Here is a 25099-nt window from a genome sequence, read left to right on the forward strand (position 1 = left end):
ATGAATCTGATATTTGAAAAAAAGTCATTATACTTATCATGACATTTGCTGTTAGCATTCATTTTTGATAGATATGAATGGCCTCTAGGACCATTAGATGGTGCCATCTCACACAGAGCTATGCTATGAATTCGTAAAATCTAGGTCATGCATTATTTTATTAAAGCACAGCATTTGTGTATTTGTGAAGGTGGGCAGATGACAGGTATTTACAAGTTGTAACGCAATGATGACACAATCCACATGCTCTTGCTGTTCATACCTTTTAAGCCAATGTGCTGTTTGGATATTCCAGTTATCCAGGAAAACCTTAAAGCTGGTCGCGCACTGCAAAAGACATGGGTTGATTAAAAAATCTGATTCGTTCTGACAAAGCTCTAAAAAATGAACAGTAGCTTGACTGACCTCAATATTCATGATCCTGAGGTTGGAAATGAGATCCCATCGCGGCAGACCATCACTGTCATAACCATTAAAGCCAAATCCTGCTGCGTTGTTAATGGCATCAGCTATTCAGAACGACAGCATGATCAGATATATTAAAAGAGATCAATGTTATGGATTCTAAATTAAAACAATCAAGTTCAGCTGAGCTTCAATTAGAAGAAATACATTTACTATTACTATTTTTATGATTATTATTATTTTATGACTATTGGAACCCTGCTTCAAGCGTTACTTTGAAGCAGGTACACTTATGCCAAGTTAAACAGGGCCGGTGAGTTTCATTTTAAAAAAGGCATTGCTGAACATGCTTGATGTAGTTTTTTTACATTTCAAATATGTGTGTTTTAAGTATTACAGATTTAGACAGCATATTTTTCTTCTACGTCATAATTCGTCACATGAATCAATTTCTTGCAGTTCCATCTTTGGCCTGATGGGAGCACTGCAACACAAGTCATTAGGACCAAATCTGTGTTGCGTAACATGTTGATCCCAATTCAGATGGGTCACAACACAACCAGTCCTCAGAACATGATGATGGATGCGTCCTAATGTGTAATTATTCATACCCCTGATAAAGTATAGATGATAATGACAGAACGTGAGAGAAAAACTATTGCTTGCGCTTTAATAAATCATTCGTATCAGTATGGTTCGTCAGACACACACAACACATTACGGGAATTAAAAAGGACATTCTGGTAATAGATAAATGATCATAGGACATGTGGGGAAAATGTTATTCAATGCAAGAACAGAGATGAAGAAGCGAGAGGAGTCCATACAAAATATATATTTTTATAAAGATAAAAATAAAGGACAGAGAAGGTGAGATGGAAGGAGAAGGAGAGGCAGGAAGTCCACGCACCCAGAGTCCAAACAAAGTAGTATTTAGGCCGGGTGGTCAGCATGGACAAATACAGGTAGACCACCTGAGCATAGAAGGGCGTGGTGGCGATAAAATCATCATCAACATTACGCTCCACAGGAAAGACTTTGCAGACAGAAAGGAAGACCAACAAAGAGATGAAGCAGGTGGCCAGCTTTTGAATGACCGCTGTCTGTGAAAAAAAACAGATAGAAAGTCACAAACTGATGTGAAGAAATCACCGACAGCAAAATCAGTTTACAGTCCTATAGAACATGATCTTCGAATCTGATTGGTTCCTTGCATCACTGCTTGAGAAAATGCTGCGGGGCAGAACAATGATCAGATACTGGCTGTTTTATTCATTAAGATTGGACAAAGTATTTTTACAAATTTCTGATTCATCGTTTGTTGTTATTTTTAATAGAGTCTGTTGTTGATTTACACCATTACAAAATTGGTTCAACCAAATGTAATGACATGTTTAGCACTATATGTGCTAGCAAAGCACTGATAATTTACTGCAAGTTTTACAGACTGGGTTGTATGTTCTATTTTTTCCATTTGTAAAATACTGTAGTGCTTGCAATGTCTAAGTATTGTATTCAATTTTAAATTTAGGTTTTGCAATGTAAAACAGACAACTATACTTTAATGAATACTTCACTATAAATAATGCAACCTATAGTTTGAAGACCATATGGAAAAGAGAATTATATTCAGACTAGAGTATAAGAGAATATGACTTAGAATAAAATACAAATTATGTGTGACAGCCTTTGTTCAGCCCTTTTAGTGATTTGTGACATGACACCGTTACTGATGTACTGTATAGATTAAAAATCCAAAAGCGGTAAAAAATACACACGTTTGGTGAAGGGTCGTTCAGCCTGCTCTTTCCGTTCACTTTTCCTTTGGTCTCTTGGTCTCTATGGCGACAGGGGGAGCCCTCAATGAAGGCAATGTAATCATTATAGGAGCAGGTGGGTCCAGCCAAAATACCCATGAAATTACAATTATAACTGAAGTACTCCAATAAACTGGGCATCCGCCTGGGTAAAACACAAGCAGAAAGGAAAAGATGAAACGATTTTACAGTTACATTAGAAAAATAGTACATACAGTCCTCATATAAAAAACTATAACTGACTTAAAGGTCCAGTGTATGGCATTTAGCGGGATCTAGCAGTGAGGTTTCAAATTGCAAATAACGGCTCACTCCACCCTCCCTTTCTAAGCATTACGGTGGCTCACACAGAACTAAGATGTTGTCATGTTTTCACTTTTTGCCGAAGGAGATAACATATTTAGGAAACTCGCTCTGTAGAGCAGTTTATCCATTTAGGGCTACTGTAGAAACATTTACATTTATGCATTTGGCGGACGCTTTTATCCAAAGTGACTTACATTGCATTGTATTATACACTTTTTTTCTGACTATTAGTTTCTGACTACTATATTTCTGACATTTCTGACTATGTGCAATTCCCTGGGATCGTACCCATGACCTTGGCATTGCTAGTGCCATGGTCTAACCACTGAGGAAAGCTACAGGAACAACAGGGTGAATTCCATGCAAGGGGATCTGCGGTGTATGTAGATAGAAATAGCTCATTCTAAGGTAATAAAAACATAACGCTGCATTATGTAAGGTCTTTATGCACCTATGAAGACATAGTTATGTATATAATATTGCATCAATAGATCCTCAAAAAAATTACACATTGGACCTTTAAGATTTGTATTTGATTTTTTTTGTGACCATTTTATAATTGCCTTACAACCATAGCGTGTATAAAGAGATTATATGAAGAGTTTTAATATCCAGTAATCAATGGCACTATCTTCAATACCTTGGTATTGTTTACTATGTTAACGTAAAACAAGTTAGCATATAACAAGTTAACATATAACCTTATCGCCAGCAGTTTTTGACCTCGATTAAGCTGATCTTCCTTCCTTGCCATTCCTGCCAACAATGAAGAAAAAACTAATCAATCCCACTTTTCCAACATTCAATCCAAAACATTGATCTCTCAGTCATACAGTATCTTTCCACCCCAGGTGTAACGGTGGTAGATGATTTCTGGATGGTAAATCTATCATTTGTTTTCTCAAAAAGATATAGAAGGTCATCAAACATTTTCATCTATAGCAGTCATATAGACCACTTTTTCATCCTTTTTGTACCTCAAAGCACAAAAAAGTAACAAGCTAAGATTTTTTTGCAACCAAGTCTTACAGTTTTGAAATGAGAATGAGTAAATGACGACAGAATTGTAATTTTCTGGTGAACTTTTACTTTAATTTAAAGGTCCAGTGTAAGAAAATAAGCGGCAAAATTTTAGTCCCTCCCTCGAAGCGCTACAGTGGCTAACACAGAACTAAGATGTCATCACCTTTTCACTTTTTTGCCGAAGGAGATAACGAATTTATGAAACGCACTCTGTAGAGCGGTTTGTCCATTTAGGGCTGCTGTAGAAACAAAATGGCGAATTCCATGCAAGGGGACCCGCGATGTATGTGTATAGAAATAGCTCATTTTAAGATGAGTTATTTCTTAACGCTAAAAACTTAACGCTTCATTCAAGACATTGTTATGTATATTATATTGCATTTCTGTCAATAGATCTTCCAAAAAATTACACATTGGACCTTTAATGTGTGCACGTGGAAAGACTGTACACACTAGACTGTGCGGCCTGTGAGAAGTGCTTTGTCTAACTCTCTCAGTCCTCCGTCTGATTTACAGAGGTAATTATAGTGAGATAGAAGGTGCTGTAAATTGACTTGGTGTGGTCGACTTATGAGTCTCGTCCGCTTCTGCTGTTTGTCTTCCTGCACGATAAAGCGACCCAGGGTAAGTGGCTTGAATAATTTCTTGTTGTTTCATTGCCACCCTTATGTACACAACAATACAAGGCACTTAATGTGTTTTCATTAAAGTTTATGACTGACCCAGTCAGAAGTGAAGAGAATGAGCTAGTCACATACAGAAACACAAACAAGTCCCAGACCTAGTGATGGAGGTCAGCAAGGACTTCTTGTACTTTAGTGTCCACAGGACCACAGGGAATATCAATGGGAATTTATTCAGGGCAATGAGTGAAACCACATCTTGATTTTGATCCCCTATGAGGTGACGTGGTGCATGTAAAATTCCTCATATCACATGTAAACAGCCTTTCCACTGAGAGCTGCACGAATAAATCCAAAGATGGCAAATATGACAAAAGCATACTGAAATCTACCCTGTTCAAAAGCATCTACAATGGGGTTTGCAGAACAGCAGCTGAACTCAGCAGACGAGAAAGAAATGAAATGGAGATAATGGTAATATTATGAATGCAGTATAGGGTCACACACATCACCAGGGTCATTTGTCACCCGGTGGAACAATAGCGAGGAAGAGAGGAGGCGGGGCTTGTTTTCATTTGCTTTCATTGCATCTCTCTGCCTCCATTTCTTTAATTAGTTTCTCAAGGCCTTTGGCAGCACAATTGACAATTGTTTGAACGCCATCCCCCTGCATCATTTCTGCGTATTCTAACCCAACAAACGCACACGCTTGCATCTCACCGTCATGGATCTCAAAAGCAACACTGGTTATCTTTTGTGTGATGACCATCATGGGCCTGTTGGGGAGAAATAAAGAGAGATGTGGGTAAAGAGCAACGATAATGCAGCTCAGATATAATGTTGAGGAAAACTATATTTGTATATTCTTACCCTGTAAAATCGGCAGAGTACATTCCGTAGTCGAAGACGTAAACCCGGGTGATTTGGCAGAAGCTAAGATATCCCAGTGCTACCACTAAACAGTATCTGCAATATGGACCAAAGAACACATTTACATTTGTAATCACTTTAAAGACATAGTTCACCCCAAAATAATAATAGTCATAATATATTCACCCTCATGTAAGTCAAAATTTCTTTCTTCTGTGTAACAACAATGGAAGTCAATAGACAGAAGATAATATCTATGTTCATCTCTAATATTTGAACAAAACAGAAGTCCTTCCCATTCACTTTTTGCACACGCGCACACGCACACGCACACGCACACGCACACGCACACGCACACACACACACACACACACACACACACACACACACACACACACACACAACACTACCACCACACACAACACACACCACCACAGGCTTTCTGTGATTGAATACCCGTGGGGACAGTCCATAGGCGTAATGTTTTTATACTGTACAAACTGTATATTCTATCCCCTATCCCTAACCCTATCCCTAAACCTAAAGATCATAGAACACTTTTTGCATTTTTAGATTTGTAAAAAATATTGTTCTGTACAATTTATTAGCTTTTTTGTCCCTGGGGACCTCAATTTTGGTCCCCACGGTGACACGAGTCCCCATGTGTTGGTGTGTATTCAGGTTTAGGTCCCCACCGGGATATACAAACATGAACACACACACACACACACACACAGTAGTGATGACACATTCAGCCCAGGTCCCCAATGACTGCAGGTGTGAGAACAAAGATAGATCAGGTGTGTGTGTGTGTGCACTGCGAGTGTTTTCCATTCAGCGCAACTGCGCAACTGTCTTTTGCCGAGCTGCACAACTGTTTGTCCCATCTCCTTAAATTATCCTAAAATAGCCCCAAAATATTCTCAAGCACCGCATGTTCTCAAAAACGACACAACCATTCACGTCAGTCCTGTCTACAGAACCCACCAATAGAAAACAGCTGAAAGGCAGGAAGAACTCCAGCCTTAACAACTGCCCCTGAATCTTCTGAAGACAGTAATATCACCTTATTTGAAACAAAATGTCTCAAAGGGCCGTTTGGCAAGAGTCTGACATGGAGGCAGTTTTATATTTACAACCTAGTAAAAAGTTTTTGGCAGCTGGCAGGAGATAGCAGCAGGAAAATAATGGCAGATTTTATTACACCCGTGAGGAGAAGAGTGCCTGGTGGTCAGCGGGTGAAGGGAATGATCTCTTTCTCATTATAATTATCTCTGGGTCAGTTTTCCGCTCTTTCAACAAAAGAGTCTGCCTCTGTGAGAAGGGACCACTTCTGACAAAATACTTAGAGGGGATAAAATGAGCAATTCAAGTGAAAACAGTACAATTGTAATCATGAAAAGGCTAAAGTAACCCGGCCTTAGGGTTGATAAAACGGATTAAAAGGATAGTTCACCCAACAAATTTACTAACCCTCGGTTGTTCCAAACCCGTATGAATTTCTTTGTTCTAATGAACAAGAAAGAATACAGTATATGTCAGTAACGAAACAAATCTCATCTCCCCTTTACTGCCATAGTAGGGAAAATAAATACTATGGGAGTTAGTGGGGGATGAGATCTGTTTGGTTACCGACATTCTTCCAAATATCTTCCTTTGTGTTTAGCAGAGCAAAGAAATTTAAACAGGTTTGGAGCAATCCGTAAATGATAGATGTAAAAGCAAATGATGACAGAATTTTCATTTTTGGATGAACTATCCCATTCCGTTTTAAAAGACAGATGTCCACTTACTTCCATAATGTAATGTATTTCCTTTATAAAATGCTATTTTAACTGAAAATTATTAATGACTCATCTTGTACTCAGGGGTAAGTAGTAAATGGTGTTTTATGTCTGTGATGTAAACAAAAGCTACTTGTTCAAACCCTCTGTGGCTTTCTTTGATCTTTGAAACCAAAGCACTGATTTTTTCAGAAGTACATTACGATTTTATTGTTCTACACCAAACCAATTTGTATGCCTTATATATACGGCATATATGAAGTTTTCGTGTCCTGTTGAAGCTTGAAACAAGAATCCCCATTCGCCCCCATTGTATTCTCAAAACCCATAACACCACCTTTTCAAAAATCTGCGCTTTGGAAGTCATGGAAACCCATCAAGGGTTTGAACAACACAGGGTTGAGTAAATAATGACAAATGTTTCATTTTTTGTTGAATGTAGGTATGTAGGGTATGTTTTTGACTCGAGGTTGACTATAATGCTACACAATACAACACAACTAAAAGCTCTTCAATAAAGCTCACAATACTTTAGAAAAATACTCGACTTACTTGTGCATGTGCTCGACTCCAGTCACAATCATGATGCCATATGTAATGCCACTCTGGAGCAGAAAATGAAGAGCATACCTACAGAAGAGAGTAAAAAATATGCATACACTTTATATACGAAAACTATATCACACACATGTGTATCCTGTACATTCTCTTGCACTATACAGATAGTCATTTCACGTGCTACAAATGTTGTTTCATAATAAACATTTCTGTTTCAGGATGACTACACAAGAACAACAGGATAGTGCCGTCACAGTATTTTACAGCTCTGCAATTACAGTTCCTCTATAAAAATATCCATCACTAGACTAAATTAGTGACATCAGTGCTAATGACATAAAGCTAAACCTGACGTATACACAGACACTTCGAATTTTTAGATGTTTATTAAGATATTATTAAGTATGTTTATGTTGTCCCCATCTGGACCGTTGTCTGTTTCAGTATCTGTTTTAGTGTACATTTGTCCCCACAATGTAAACAAAACCAGCTCCCCGACACAAACAGTAACAGAGTCACTTTAACAAGGCTTTGAAAATAGCCTCTAATTCACCACGACAGCAACGCAGCCAAAAATCTATCCATCCTTTATCATCATGAGTGTGGCCTATTGATCTGTTTGTCTTATTAAATGAGATGTTAATGACTTTGAGATTTTAGCCACCGCTTAGACGTCGATACAAGTGTAGAGCTAAAAACACACACACTAATGTATCTGAAACTATGTTAATATCGGAAGAGCTTTCTCTAATGCGTTTCTATTAATAACGTCCGAATAGAAATAACATTAGAATAATGGTTCTTTCTTTCTGGCAGGTTTTTACCAAGTATACTGGAATTGAGGATCTGTTTCCCAATGACGCAAAAGCAAAATTGATTTAAGGAAAGTGGAATAATAAATGGACGTTTTGCAACATAATTGTGACCGAAACTGCGGGATCAGTTTCAATCTTTCCTGCATGGTTTTAGAGGCGTCTTTTATCCTCCTAACACTTTACTGGGAAAAGTACAGCGTTTACTACTCTGTCCCTTGATGTTTTGGAGGGAGTCCTACAGGTATTTGTGTATTTACAAATGAAAAATACCACATAACTTGATACCTGACAGTGTACAGCAGAAATCAGCTTCACCTCCCTATATTGGTCCACTAGATGTTTGTTTATTCTGTATCAAATGTCAATCCTCACAGATGGCTACATTTTCTACCGATCGCTGTCTTTCTTCTTTCTAGAATGTCCCGCCAGCACATATCCTGCAGTCCAGAACTGGTTTTGAGAATAGAGCGAGTTACACGTCAGTGTGAAGACATAGACTCACCAGCCAAAGCAGAAAAGAGCAAAGTAGATGCCCAGCAGTGTGGCCACCACATGCCGCACAAAAGGACTGGTCTTGCTGGGGTGCAGATAGAGTCTGAACCAAACTGCCGTGAGCAGAGCACAGAGCTGACATGCCACAAAGTTCACCTAAAAGAGAAAGATGGACACAAAGAAAGAATCAAACGATTATCTAGTGCACTTTGTGGCCAATAGGCAGATATGGTATTATAATTAAACCTATAGTGACAACATTTTGTGATCATGATCATGCTGTCAATACAATGTTTTTTTTTGTAATGCTGCTAGTATAATTTTGCAATATATTCTATATCTAATATATATAATATGTTGCATATTAAACTTAAATACAATCGTTCCAAAGGCAGATAGAAAAGTTGATATTTTGCCTCAGGGTATGATTCAGTGTAAAGCAAATTGTGCATTCAAAAAAATAAACAGCAGGATAAATACAAAACAGAGCCGTTTTCCAGCAATAAATGAACACAAGTTTGAATATCGTCGCCTTGGAATTATAAGGTTCTATCTGCGGTCTGAGTAGTTTTGAGATATTGAGCTTTAAAGTTTGATATGATATGAGGAACAAATCTCTTTTATACATGAAAAAGACAAGAGACCCTTAATGTATTCCAAATGTACAATATCAACATTTTCTGAAATTTGTAAATGTTTTTTTTTGGAACAGGTCAATCGCAGATAGAACCTTCTGATTCTGAAAAATCACTCTCGGTTTAGAATTATTAGGTTCTGTCTGCAAAACATTCATTTAAAGCAATACATTTTCAAGCAACACAAACCATTTACTTATAACTTTTGTTAAAACATGAAATTAGTGTATAATAATGTGTAAAAAAAGGAACATTTACATGGTTTTTATGACACTTATTTCTTATTTTAGGATGTGTTTTATCCACAGAAGGTTGGACAGATCAAATTACTTCTTAGAGATGAGTATGGCTGAAAAAACATAATAATGTTTATTTTTGTAATCAAGACTCGTGACGTTGTTGACTATTTGGCATTAACTGCATTATGAGAGTCTATGTAAACACAGGTATTAGGAAGCTAGCGCTGCTGGCTAGTGTTGTGGCTATAAATATAAAAAAATTAATCTCCTCAACAAAACCTAAAACAAAACAAAAAATACTGTGGTTTGAGCTGCTCTTGATGACAAGAGTATCGATAAAACAGTCAACCTTGAGGTTTCTTTAAAACATTGTTTCCTAAAATATTCCTGTCACTGAGGAGTCCGGTCACATGACAAAGATCCTGATTGGTCCTCTTGTGTGCATTTCAAAGTGCTGATTGGCTCTTGCAGACAGAACCTTATAGCACCAAATTATAATTCGATTTTGTAAATAGAACCTTTTTATTTTCTTTAAAAAAGTCCCAAAACGCACACATTTAAAAAAACAAACATGGCATAATGTAAATAAATTGTCACAGAATAATGTCAATAACTCAATTTTGACCAAAATGTCAGATAGAACCTTATAATTCTAAGGCGACGATGTGGTTCCTGCGGTATCTCAGAACTCTGCATGCCTTGTGACCTACTTAGAAGACAATGCCTTGAGCTCTATTCTGACATGCTTCTCATGAACACCAAAGACAGCAACAGCATGACTCCTGAAGTTGTTTCCAGACTGGACACAGCTGCGGAATTTCAGATTATTTATCTTCAACTTCATTTAAAGGCCCAACGCCTGTAAATAGCTTTTTAAGCTTTATACAAACAGCATCCATAAGCAACCTTTTTGTATTAAAATACAAAGGTAGAACAAAGCAGGCCACCCCAGCAGTAATAAAAGCATTCATATCCACATCATGAGCATATGCAGTAAACAATTCTAACAGGGTCATAGTCCGCATAGACATTGAGAAAGATCTGCCAACTCCCTCTGGTCAGATGCAATCCAGAAAATGTGGTTACAGTCTTACCGGCTTGCAAGTAATTGATGCGAGACAGAATTCACACACTGTGTAAGGATTCTACAGTCACCGCTTGTATTGTCCACATCTGCTTTCAATGCCTGCAGAGCAGCACTTACTAATACCACCACAACAAGGCAGCTACTTGTTTTTGTGTCACCCAATACATTCGTCATGTAACCCAGTACGGTCTGCAGACTAAACCAGGGGGATTATGGAAGATAACTGGCAGCAAGCTACTGTATATTACCCATAAATTCACAGCCCCTTCATCCCAGGCTGGAAAAAACAGAAAACAAAACAAACATGCCAAATAAAATAGGACAAAAGTTGGTTTTGAATAAGAGAAAATTCTGATTCATCATGTTTACAAACAATGACAGTGCATTATTCTTACATGACATTTGGGGTGGGTACATCTGAAATCACTGATAAAAAAAGTGTGCAGAAAAGATGTCCAATCATTTAGTGGTGCAGATGTCTTTTTAACTGAGTAGAAAATAAAAAAATTCAACCAGACATGCCATTTGAGGCCAAGACGCTGAGAAGCATAGAATTTTGAAGGCTAAGATCATTTTTCTCTAACTTACATCACTTTTGACACATGACGGGTATTCTGTTTGCGAGCCTCTAATAACTTCTCTGCAGACTTCCTGTTGCTAGTCTACTAAGCATCTGCATTTAGCATCAGTCCTGCACACTGGCAGCAAGCAGGAAATGCCACAAAATGTTACAAAAAAAATTGTAACTGTATCGTGCACATCAACATGTCATATATCCGTTGTGGTCTATGAATGTGCTGAAAATATCTTGATGTTACATTGATGAACTGTGAAATTAGAAAACATCAATAATTTATCCTCTGAAGAAGAAACACAAAAGCAATAAATCAATAGTTCATAATCAAATGTTCGTAACTGGCTCTCATTCACTTGCATTTGTTTTGTGTCCATACAATAGAAGGGAATGGGTACTGTTGCTGTTCGGTTACCAACTTTCTTCAAAATATCTGCGGAAGAAGGGCATACACTCATAATCAACTGACCCTATGTAATAAATAGCTAACGTTGTTTTCACCAAACAACAGTAATAGGCTGCAGAAGATTACAGCATATAGACCGTTTCATCGGACGCGCGCCTGACCCCCAGTTAACTTCAGGTTTGTGTTTTGGCTAGTGACTGTCTATTAATATAACTATTTATATTTTATTTAATTTAGGTTAATATTGATTTGCATTATTAAATTACATAAACGATTTGTTGAATTTTGTTGTATGTTCCTTTTATTAAATAAACAATTTGTTGAATGGGTCCTGTACTTCGGTCTCATTTAAACAAACCGTATGGTACATTGACATCTAGCGGTTGACCTTGATATCGCAGTCTAAATTCAAAATATTGGAGAGACAAGCATAGCCAAGTAACGGTTCTTCCCGGTTTCTTTTGATTGTTATCAGAAATAATCTACAGGCACTCTGTTGTTTGTGAATGTGTACCGAAAGTTTAGTTGGGGTCACAAAAGTGCGCTTGCGCAGTAACGTTTGTTTATGTTGTTAAGATGAAACAGTCTATATCCAATATCCGAGTGCCATGAGGAACTCAAATAACAGCCTTGAACCTTGGATGTGCTGCTGCTTCTATGATGCAAGCTGGCCAAAAAAGTTGGACCTCTTTTGCCTTCTCCCTCCTTCTTTAATTAATGATCCTTGATGTGTCTCATTACATTCACAGTCTCCTTGATGTCCAGGTTACCCGGTGTCTCATCTCCTGTGTCACTTGAGTAGAAGTCTTACAGTAGCCACAACAGTGCTCAGGTTGTGCAGGTAGCACCCAGCTGGAGATAAAACATGTGAGAATTTGCCAAGCCTACAGATTCTGAGAAGCAGCAGATAAATCTGATGTTTTCTAAATGGGTGACTGGAGGCAGAGCACCGTTTCTGGGGATAGGGAGTGATTAGGCCTGGCTGGAATTTCCCTGAAGATACATCAAGGTCGGCTGAGTCAGGGAAAGTAAAAGGCTGCTTCACTACATCAGGTGGTGAATGTCACCATTGAATTGTTTAATGGGGCAATTGTCAAGACAGCTAAAATACAGGAAGGGTAACACAACTTTTCACTGGGGTTCAATTCACCTTGCACTAAAGTTAAATCATTAGGTACCATGGACACAAATTTTACAGCATTTGTTAACCTGGGGTAAGAGCAAATTCACTTGTAAAACTGTATCGTCAATTTTAACTTGCAATGTTAAAAAATATTAATATTTGTAGAAATGGACATGAACCATGATTAATAAATGCTGCAAAAGTTTTGATCAGTAATAAACTCAGAATAATGTTTACCAATAAACCACACATAATAAAACCAGAAGTCTTGAAGAAAAGCAAAAGGGTCCATTTCGAGTCCATTTTGACTTGCTAAAATGCATTTTTATAAAGATTATTTAATAGGGGTGTAACGGTACACAAAATTCACGGTTCGGTACGTACATCAGTTTTTAAATCACGGTTAAGTTAAATTTCGGTACAGTTAGTGGGAAGAAGGGATAAAATTGCTTGTTGTTTATAATTAACAACATTTATTATTATTATTAACGTTTGTAAACATTAACAGTTTACATTTTTTAACAAGTTTAAATAAAATGCCTGCTTGGTTTAAATAAAATAGAAAAATAAAATAGAATAAAACATAAAGGTTCTCCAAATAAAAGAAATGTAACAAAATATAAAATGTAGTAAAAAAATTAAATGTATAAATAACTACAAATATAAGTGCAGAATTAACATTTTTAGCTTACAGGCCTGCACAGATTTCTTTCATTCATTCATCAGTTCTGAGTGCGAAGGCAGATGCATTGGACAAGTCATGGATAACAGCAGCTTTTACCTTTTCATAAAGGGCTTGTATGACTTTCTGACTGAAATACAGACGAGAAGGAACTTCATACCGGGGCTCAATCACCATCATATGTTTAAAGCCTCTGCTTTCAACAATTGAATATGGTCGTAGATCCGCTGCTATAAAAACTGCAATGGCATTTGTTATTGCTTTGGCCCGATCTGAACTACGAGTGAGGGGCTGTTTAAATCAGGAAGGGAGCAGCATTTGCAATACACTCGTTTTTTTCCTTGTAGCAGTGATATTCACATTTGCATGATGCCGTTTCAAATTAGTTACCAGGTTTGACGTGTTGTCAGAAACATAACCGATCATTGCTGGACAGTGTCTGCATGGTGCTTTTATTTTATACACATGGCTCTGTCTGTTGTCATAATTCACAGGGAACCCGAAGTGTTCCCAAACAGGAGACCTTAACGATAAAGGCGGGTCTTCAAGCTCTAGCCTTTCATTCGCATTGGCTATGATGACGTTCACTAACCAGAGGCTAAGCGCGCTGTGTGTGCACTCAAACTGCGAGGCGGAAACTAAACAGTCCGCCACTTATAACTGCGATTTGAAATAAGTTCCACATGTGAAACCTAAAATGCATTCGGTCCTGTACCGAAACGGTTCGAATATGTGTACTGTAACACCCCCATTATTTAATATAATCAGGATTCGTAAAAAGACGTTGTGCACTGCGCTGTGCAGAACAATCTGGATATGATGTCAAACTAACGCAAGAGTGTGCCTTTGCAGTACGCCGATATTTATGAATTATCAAAAAGATTAAAGGGATAGTTCAGCCAAAAATGAAAATTCTGTCATGAATTACTCACCCTCAAGTTGTTCCAAACCTGTATACATTTCTTTGCTTGGGTTGAACACAAAGATAGATACTTAGATGAATGATAGCAACTGAGATTTCTGGGGCACCATTGACTACCATAGTAGAAATAATTATTGTATACATTTTCTGTCCTGTTGAACACAAAAGAAAATATTTTGAAGAATTTAGGAAAACAAACAGTTATGGGGCACCTTTGATAACCATTTAACCATTTAGAACAACTTGAGGTTGAGAAATTCATGACAGAATTGTCATTTTTGGGTGACCTATCCCTTAATTATCCCGTATTATTTTTCGTATTGCCTTATATTGCGCTTTTTCCAAGTACCTCTTAGTAAATTTGGCTTCGTCAAAGGGTTTGTTAGGACCTAGAAAGTTGATTTTTCAAGGGCCCTGAAAAATAGCCATTTTCTAGAGTTTTCCAGGACCTGGAAAGTTGCTTTCAAGGGTTTTCCAGAACTGGAAAACAGTCGTTTTCAAGAGTTTTCCAGACCTGGAAATTTGCTTTTCAAGAGTTTTCCAGACATGGACATTTGCTTTTCATGGTCCTGTAAAACGCTGAAAATTAGCTTTTCAAGGGTTTTCCAGGACCTTGAAATTAGCTTTTCAAGGCCCTGGAAAACGCTGGAAAGTAGCTTTTCAAGGATTTTCCAGGACCTGGAAATTTGCTTTTCAAGGCCCTGGAAAACGCTGAAATTTAGATTTTCAAGGGTTTTCCAGGACCTTGAAATTAGCTTTTCAAGGTCCTGGAAAACGCTGGAAATTAGCTTTTCAAGGACCTGGAAATTTGCTTTTCAAGGCCCTGGAAAACGCTGGAAATGTGCTTTTCAATGGTTTTCCAGACCTGGAAAACGATCATTTTGAAATGACCTGGAAATCCTGGAAAGTTTTTTTATTTGTCAGCAACAAGAAGCAAAAGTGTGGAAAATATTGTGTAAACAAGTTATGCAAGGCAAAGTTTTCCACCTAAGCACACCCAAAAAAGTTGTACTTTATTCGACAATGTTAAGTTGGTGAAAATAAAAAACTCCTTAATGAGGTGTTAAAGGCCCATTTGTGGGCACCCATAGGAAATAAATGGGAAATGACTAAATTTCACAGCAATTTCTTTTATTTGTCCAATAAACACAACAAATCCAACATGATGCATATCATTCATACACATATATAAAGGAGTGAGCCTATAAAACAACCTCAGTGTGGCCGGCATGCACACACATACACAAACACAAACACACACAAACAGAGTTTAACAGAGTGTTTTTTTCCGAATGATGTCAAATGAATGATTGCCTAACTGTGAGCAGAGAGTGTTAGTCAATGCATTGAAGAAAACGGCGGCCATGGATGTCAGTGTTTCCCACAGGATTTTGAGAGACTTGTGGCACTGATGATGTCACAAACTAATTTGCATATTTATGACGTCATCACGCTGTGTTTGCGATTGGATTTGACATCTGTTTCTCTTTTACTCTCTAATCTGTCACATACTACATTTTAATACAACTGAATGCCATTGTCACATATTTTCTGTTCCATTCTCAGACATGAAATGATTAAATAAATAGTGACTGAACGCAACCCAATAATGTCTAATACAGCCAGCATTCACTTTAACTGCTGCTAAAATCTTGATTTATAAACTCGACATCGTTTGACAAAATCACCATACATCTCCATTAAAGAGCGGATATTTGCAGTTATTTTGGCTATGTCAATTATTTGTCTCATGGAGCGCACGGCCTTTACTGCAGTTGATCTTTCTCCTCATTGTGCTGCTTCATTATGAGCGCTTCTTAGATTTTAAATGCAAGTGATAGTTTTATTATGCATTGTGTATAGTGCAGACAATTCGTCACAAATCCAGAAATCTGTGAGAATACACTGTTAGCACGGAGCTAACTACGCGCACGCGCACACGCACACCGCACCAGGCTGCAGCCAGGTGTACTTGAACTCATTGGTTGAGGGCGAGAGCTCACGCAGACACACCAAGCTCATCCAGAAAGAGAGAGCACGCAAACATGGGAGAGAGGACGCGCACTCGTCCCTCACATCAAACAAGTCAGGAAAGAGCAGGGTTGGGAATCGTTTCAATTTTATCGATTCCGATTCTAATTCTGATTCTGCTTATCGATTTCGATTCTTATCGATTCCCAGTTTCGATTCCACAGTTGAAGTAAAACATTTAAATATCAACCTGTATGGTCATTTAGCCTGCTTATTGACTTGTTTGCAATATATATATATATTTTTATGAGCACCGTTTTGTGTATATTTAAACATAGAAACACACCTTTTCTGATTTATTACAATTTGTATTATCATAGTTGAACTACATCATGGTTAAACTGCAGTTACTATAATGCAACTATGGTTAATTTGTGATTCCTGTGCTTTAATGCAAATTCTATAGCTAAACTATGCTTACTATAGTAAAAAATATTGATAATTTTCATAAGGGCTTTTATTGAGATTGCAGCAGATCATGCAACGCATGTACTTTTCTGAAAATATGCACACAGGAATTGATAAGAGGAATTCAAATTTTAATCTCAAGTATTCGATTCCTATTCCTTTCGATTCCGATCCGATTCCTAGCCTTTCGATTCCGATTCCAAATTGGAATTGATTTTCGATTCCCAACCCTAGGAAAGAGCAGTTTAGAAGCGCTGTTTATCAGCTAAATTGATCGTAGATACAGTCATTATTACGGATGGATAAAAAAATGACTTGATGATACTTGGGAGGCCATTAATATACCTGCCCAAGTAAAGTCAATGTGTGGGGAATACTGCTAATCTTCCGTTAACTCCTGATAAACTCGGTCAGCCATCTTATATTGACAGTAACTCTGTGACTGTTGATGTTTATGTGGAAATGCAAGTTCACGGAGTAACGCATACTGAAAACACTGCCACCTTTTAATTCTAGGGCTGCCCCCAAATATTCGACTAAACATTAGTCGATGTGAAGGAAGCTTGGTCGAATACGTTTTCATTGGTCGCGAAAATGAAGTAAAAAAACGAAATAAAAAAACTCACGTGACGTCACGCAGTCCCAAAAGGAAGGGGTGGACTTAACCAATAAGCCATGTCAGCAGCCACGTAGAGCCCCAAGTAATCATCAAAATTGTCGGCATATCCCTGTTAACGTTTTACGTTATTACATCTGTACGAAGGCACTCCCCCCATTATAGATTAGAGTGGACCATTCCATTAGCACCGTATATGCGCGAGACGAGTTCAACACCAGCTAGAGAAAGTTAACGCAGTGGCGGAATTAGTAGAACTGCCCACAGCGAGAGTGTCACTGTGTGGTACATTAGCTGCAAAACGAAGTAAAAGTCGCAGGGAAATAAAACAACAAAGAAACGCAGCTACACCAGCGGAGAGGGAAAAAGACGATTTACAAAAGATTGTTGCCAAAGTCTCTGCTTTTTCCCCACACAAACTCCACCGCTGCTCCTACAGCAGCAGCGCCTCTCTCTCCCGCCAGACACAGCACTCTCCCGGCCACGAGCAATGATAATGTGCCGGTGAGGATTTCTCCATGAACACCGACAACACAGTTATAATGACTGACGACCAAAACATTGTCAAACAAAGAGCGCTGTGCGCTTGGTATGGATGTAACGATTCACCGTGAGCTGGTTGAAAATCGGTTATAATGAGTGACGATTCAAATCGGTTGAGGTGTGAACTGAATCGCAATACATTTTTTGAACAGCAGGGGCCGCTATTTTCACTGCAAATCTAAACGTGGACATGCTGATATTTCTTAAATGCAAAAAAATCCAAGAAAAGCTCAGACAGTATTAGTTTGTTTATATTAAAGAGACTTTTTCTATTATTAATTTGTTATAAAATTGCAGTTTAGTTTTGTTATTTGAAATAAAACATTATTTTATTATACAAAGAAATGTGAAGCATTTAAGAAATAATGCAAGGAAAGTTGTTCATTTCTAATTTGTTTCAACTCATTTTGTAAAAATAAATCGTGAGTAAATCGTGAATAAATCGCATCGTGAGATCAGAATCGTGACTCGCATCGCATCGTGAGCTGAGTGAATCGTTACATCCCTAGCGCTTGGTAGGAGAGGGCCAGTTCAAGGGTAGAAAGGTTGTTTGACTCCGCTGCGCAGACCGATGGGCACATAAAGAAATAATATAATAACGTCAGTACAGTGCTAACGATTCGCACTGTACGCACTAGTACAGAAATTTGGTCACATTTAAATGCATGAAAGGTCGTAAACCACAAAAAACACGGACAGAGGGCACACCTTGTATATAATAATCCCAGATAATTGGAGGCGGCCGCCTCAAACAAATTTCGTGCCGCCTCAGACTCAAATCAAAAATATGTCGAGTGTCTTCACAAAAAACACTGTGTGCATTATTAACCAGATTGTCATTTGTAACTGCAGTTACGCCACAATGGAGGTGCTGTTTCGTTACCAGCAGTGAGACGCTGAAGAGTTCAGTAAAAGAGCTATATTAGGAGCTGTATTAGCTGTGTTTCATGGCTGTTCAGGTATTTTACGTTCAATTTTCTTGAATTTCTTGAAAAGGTTTCCTAAACTAACTTGCTGTACATCATTATAATGTTTTTAGCTGTGAAGTTGGCTTGTTGAATCAGCGTTATTCTGTACACAGCGAGTTCGCCAGTATGAACGCACATTGCGATCAGAACGACTCGCAAACAAATGACTCCTTTGAACCAATTCGTTTACACAGAATGTAAGAGATCAGTGAATCGTTCAAAGCTCAGTGAACTACAAGAGAAAATAGGGTGGTGAATGAGCATTGCTCATTTAGTTAGACTGGTTACTTATGGGCTAAAAAGTCTTATAAAAAAGGCTTATATTAAAATTTTCTACTTTTCTGTTTGATTGAATAACTTTAATGCTTTATATAACTTATTAGTTTTCATTAGGGATGTAACGATTCACCGTGAGCCGGTTGAAAATCGGTTATAATGTGTGACGATTCAATTCGGTTGAGGCTTGAACTGAATCACAATACATTTTTTGAACAGCAGGGGCCGCTATTTTCACTGCAAACCTAAACGTGGATGCTGATATTTCTTAAATGCAAAAAAATCCAAGATAAGCACAGACAGTATTAGTTTGTTTATATTAAAGAGACTTTTTCTATTATTAATTTGTTATAAAATCGCAGTTTACTTTTGTTATTTGAAATAAAACATTATTTTATTATGCAAAGAAACGTGAAGCATTTAAGAAATAATGCAAGGGAAGTTGTTCATTTCTAATTTGTTTCAACTCATTTTTTTAAAATAAATCGTGAGTAAATCGTGAATAAATCGCATCGTGAGATCAGAATCGTGAATCGCATCGCATCGTGAGCTGAGTGAATCGTTACATCCCTAGTTTTCATTTCATCAAATTTGTTTAGAACTTTAATATAACTGTTTTGTTAAGACACTTAAAGGGATGGTAGGCCTACACGAGCTTCGCACCACCTCCGCCTCATTTTGAGCCAGGAAAAACCCTGCAGATGTATTTTTTTCCCCATGTTTTTCATTTGGGAAATCATTATTATTATTTTTTTAATTAGTGAGTATCTGCGTTTATTAAGCTTAGTTTTCCCCTGTCACTTTGACTGGGGGTGAAAAGTTGTGTGCATTGATGAGGAAGAAAAATAAGGGTTGCAGTTAAGTAAAATGGCGCATAGTTGGGACCCCCATACATGGATTTGCCTAGGGCCCCCAAATCACTAAATCCGCCCCTACCAATGTTAATTTATCCGCTAACGTGAGCTGCTGCATAACGTGATATGCAACAAAGTAAGCCAAAAGAAACCAGAGCTGTTGAAGCGATGAAGTGAGTCGTATTGTATATTAAAAGATCGAATGACATGCTAAAAAACAAGTATGTGATTTGCATGATTGCGAGCGTTTCATTGGTTGAATGTACTGAATGAACATGCCTTTCAGTGAACGAACGAGTCAATTGAGTCAAAATGAGACTGAATGAACTGCTACATGTCGTTCATGGTCTAATATTCTCTGTGTTACAACAATGCATATCCAGTAGTTACTCAACTTTTCTGAAAAGTAAAGGTAATGACCTGGTTTAATTTAATTCCAAGGTAAAGTAAATTATGTCGAAACAGTTAAATCTTTGTATGGAACATTTAATTATACCAATTAAATGAGTTAATCCAGGTAGATTTTAGTAGACTAATATAATGTAGATTTCGTCAACTAAAAATAGACTAAAACTATGATAAATTGGAATGATTAAAACTAAATAGCATTTTAGTCAAAAGACTATGACTAAAACTAAATCAAAATTTGCTGTCAAAATTGACACTGATCTTAATTCTAATTTCAGTTAAGCCTTAAAATGTTAAAATTCTTTATTAAGTTATCTGTGCAACAAAATAAGTTATTTGAATTTCAGATTCACTTTTGAATGTTGTTCAAAATATCGAGATGTGTATCGTATCGTGAGCTGAGTGTATCGTTACACCCCTAATGGCTACTATGTTTCTAATCGATAAGACGACAGTTCATCTGCTTTTTGTGGCAATCCTTGACAAGCCTGTTGCTAGGACACAGAGCTCCTAAAAATAAAGGAGGACATGGAGGTGCAGAATGAAAGCTGCCTGCTGAAGCCATCAGTCTATTCAGCTGTCACAGGCCACATGCTCGGCCTGATTGATTTTCCTTCTAGTGTGAGCACTTCTAAGCAAAACAACCTTTATCATATACCAAGCAGTGACTGACGCTGAAACATAATTACCTTTTAAAACTCTATAAGCTATAATGTTACCTAAAGCAGTGGTTCGCAAACTGGGGGCCGAGATGGATCCAGGGGGCCACCTATTTTGTGTTATTTTATAAAATATAGAAATTTATCATAAATTTTATGCAATCTAACATTAGAAAAATAAGGCCACAAACCAAAAGAATTAATGTTCCAGCACTGTATACCTGAATATGTTTTTGGTTTAAGTCTTTATTTGGGGGGCCGCAAAGTGATGCACCCTACACAAAGAGGGCCTTACAACGAAAATGTTTGAGAACCACTGACCAAGAGAAGCATATTTTACCTTTTAAGATAGATGCTCACATTTTTGTTCATTAGTACACAAAACTTTCCTCAAGGAATAGTTCGCCTTATCATTTATTCACATTCATGTCCTTCAAAAACTGCACATGCCTCCTTCTTCTGTGGAACACAAAAGAAGATATTTTGAGAAATGTCGCAGTGGTTTTGTGTGCATACAATGGTCGATGGGGGCCAGTGCTTGGTTACCAACGTTCTTCAAAATATTTTGTTTTGTGTTCTGCAGAAGTAAGAAAGTCATACAGGTTTGCAATGACATGCGGGTAAGTTACTATTAAAATAATTTTCACTTCTGAGCTATCCCTTTAAAACGAATGTTGAAATCTACTAATTGGTTTATTATTGGTGTTTGATTCCCAGAGAATGCGTAAACTGATAAAATGTATACTGTTAATGCGAATATTTTGGATAAAAGTATCTGCTAAAAGTTTCTTGCTCTCAGCTGCCAATAACTCACCGCACTGAACACATTATGGTCACCACAAACCATATTATTCCTCATTGAAAGTGAACATACATTTAATGCACTCTGGAGTCATATTTATTGGATCCTTTACCTTCAGTAGATTTGTTTATAGTTAATGAGGAGCATGTAATGCAACCATGTGCTAAATTTAATCTATCATAACAAATTAAACATGAGTTAGTCCAAAATCACCTCAGAATTCAAATGGATTTTGACATAAACAAGAAATGGCATCGCCGGTTTCATTTGCAAGTTGGTGTCATGTGACCCTATAAGAACGAGCCTAAGTTTTTTTTGGTCACAACACACCACTGACATGCATGAGATTTTAAACAGAAGGTAAGCTGATGCATTAGTGAATCTGAGCCAAAGTTCTACCAACATAGCTAAAGTAAAAATAAATAAATAAATAAATAAAATAACTCGTGTTTGTCTATGATAGTTCAGCAGGAGTCATCTGTGGCAGGGTCAGCTCTACTGTTAACCCATTAATCTCCCTAACCAAACGGCTGACCTTGAATATAGCATTAGAATAATAACATGACGAGCAGTTAGCAGATGATTAAATCGCTCTTGAGCACTAAGTGCTCCCTGCAAAAAGTGCATTAGATACTTAATTATTTATCTGTGGCGCTAATGCATCTGTCAACTGAACAGGTAAAGATAACCATTACATAAGACTAAAGCACTTGACGCTACAGCCAAATATGAAGTAGATGGACCACACAAATAAGAGAATAAAAACTGGAGTATGAGGGTGGAACTGGATGAGCAGAAACTGGTTAGTTCTCTGACTGGCAAGCAGTTCTCTCTGCTTGTACGTTAGGATCATGTAGATTGTATTATATTCTTATTAAATTTAGACAGATTATGCAGGGCTCGATGCCGACATCAGCCATAAAATCTTTCATCAGAAAGAAATTCCAATTAATTCAATTTAGACAAATTCCCATAATCGATTTTCATTTACATTAACGATCAATTAATTGATTACTCGTTAACATTAATACTGAAATATGCCTCTGCAGTGGCATATAGGCATGACAGCGCGCAAAAGCCACGCAAAACGCAATCTTCCTCACCTGAATAAAAAGGTTTCTAAGTTTTAAAAAAATGCCTAGTAGCATTGCTAAAATGATTGTGTGTAAAATTATCTGTGTGATTGATAATATAATAAAATTATGTATTTAATAATTAACATATGGACCAATATACAACGTGTCGCCGCCTCAGATGTGCACTCTGGTAATTGCATATAAGCAGACTCATATTGCACGCATCTGCGTGAGAGAATAGGTTGATTTGTTATTATAAGCGTGTTATTTTCTTTCTAAATGTGCAAAGGACACAACGCATGGACACTATCGACAGTATTACAAGGAATCTGTAGACTTGTGTCTCACACTGAGACATAATTTGCAGGTGGGACGAGTGGGACATGTCGCCACCACTTTTTGCCAGGTCAATTGTGTCCCTAGCACTTATTTGAATAAAACTAAGCTTGTGGAACAAACTTGCGCATCCATTGTCCAAGCACAAAAAATTTGTAAACCAATAAAGTGTAAGAAGTGTAATTTTTAATTATTTTAGATATTATATAAATATTTTCGTTATTAAAGTATTGTTTTCCATTTATTTGACCGATCCCAGCGGGTGGGGGCGGACTTTATCCCCACCACTTTTGAAAACAAAGTCATGCCACTGGTCTCACATAAATGACATCATTCTTTGTATTACATGAGCAGAAGCTAAAATAATAGTTAAATGATGTGCTAAACCATTTCGAATAAAATAACTGATACGCTGTCCACATGTGATCAATGCAAACCTAAAAACCCTGATGGTACTGTACACTTTAGGAATGCCGGTGAGGATTTAATAAACTTGTGACAACATACGATACCACATATTATAAAAGAAAATATATTTGCATTTTACATCTATAGTTTTTGATCTGCAGCTTTAGATCTTTTTTCTTTGACTAAAACAAATGCTTAAAATGTTTCTTCATTATTATTCTTAACGAAAAACTCAACAATCATAAAATAGCCTAGTATCATTACAAACGAACCTATGGTAAACTTTTACTAACAAAGGCGGATGGTATCCAAAGGAAAAACAACATTTTCTTTTGATACCAATAGTTATTCATTCATTATTTTTATACTTTATACTTTTACTTAAACAACAAAAAAATTGTACACTGACAAACTTGCTTATATGAAACGGAATGTTTATTAACAAAACGAATAAGACTGATAACATTGTACCTGTTTTGTAACGTAAATAAATTCAAAGATCTTCGGAATTTCCCCTTACTTCAACACAGTTTGTGGTTTATTATTATTTTAAATGAAAATGCAACAATAAAACAAGGACAACACTACTTACATTAAACAAAGAAATAAAACTTTTATTAATAAAAGCTCTCCTCCGCCTTGACCTGTCAATCATCGCGCCTCACGACTGCAACTCCCGCTGACAGACATGCGCCTCGCAAACTCTTTGCGAGGCGTCCATTGTTCAAATTAACTTTTTATTTCTATAAAAGAAAAATACAAAACTAAGGTGTGTGACGGTAGCCAAGTAATGTAATAAGTGGCCACTGCGTTTTTTCCATGAGTCTGCTGTATGTGTTATGCGCATAAGCCGCACACACGTGCATGACTTTGAACTCGATCATCATTAAGTTATTTCGAGTAAACCGTTATCGACAATTAATCGATCATCGATTAATCATTAGATTGAGATTGAAAATGACCAAGATGAAACAGAGCCTTTGGAATAAACTCTATAGCGCAAAATCCAACACAATCTCACAGCAATTCGTAACTATTTTAAATTGTGATGTGACTAAATCGATTTCATTAGTACATTTTAGTACGGTTTGCATTCGCGCCTGTAACTTTAGGCTTAGGGGTGGAGTAAGGGGAGAGGCTTTAGTATCACATTTTTCTAATAATCATACTTTTTTGTATGATTCGCATCGTACAAAATAATACAAATCCAATCAGCCACCTCGGAAAATACTTACGAATTCCTGTGAGATCATGCTGGACAGTGGGTTTAGTGGCCCTTACTAAATATATGTTCACATGACCAACATTATGTAGTTTGCTAGATTAAAGAATTAGTTTACTTAAATATAAAAA

At 37.2% G+C, this 25099-nt stretch overlaps 1 protein-coding gene across 2 annotated transcripts in view; it reads right to left on the reverse strand.

The window, feature by feature from the left end:
• The window catches only part of mboat2b (membrane bound O-acyltransferase domain containing 2b), a 33590-nt gene that overhangs the window by 1782 nt on the left and 6709 nt on the right, over positions 1 to 25099 (reverse strand). For both annotated transcript variants that reach the window (XM_057353680.1, XM_057353681.1), the window contains exons 2-10: positions 8704 to 8849; positions 7381 to 7458; positions 5045 to 5140; positions 4895 to 4950; positions 3230 to 3284; positions 2184 to 2367; positions 1316 to 1508; positions 406 to 509; positions 263 to 327 (exon numbers count right to left, since the gene is read on the reverse strand). In XM_057353680.1, the coding sequence (XP_057209663.1) occupies positions 263 to 327; positions 406 to 509; positions 1316 to 1508; positions 2184 to 2367; positions 3230 to 3284; positions 4895 to 4950; positions 5045 to 5140; positions 7381 to 7458; positions 8704 to 8849 (977 nt within the window). The remainder of the gene's footprint in view (positions 1 to 262; positions 328 to 405; positions 510 to 1315; positions 1509 to 2183; positions 2368 to 3229; positions 3285 to 4894; positions 4951 to 5044; positions 5141 to 7380; positions 7459 to 8703; positions 8850 to 25099) is intronic.

The sequence above is a fragment of the Triplophysa rosa genome, linkage group LG15 (genome assembly GCF_024868665.1).
Source record: "Triplophysa rosa linkage group LG15, Trosa_1v2, whole genome shotgun sequence".
Taxonomy (NCBI): Eukaryota; Metazoa; Chordata; class Actinopteri; order Cypriniformes; family Nemacheilidae; genus Triplophysa; species Triplophysa rosa.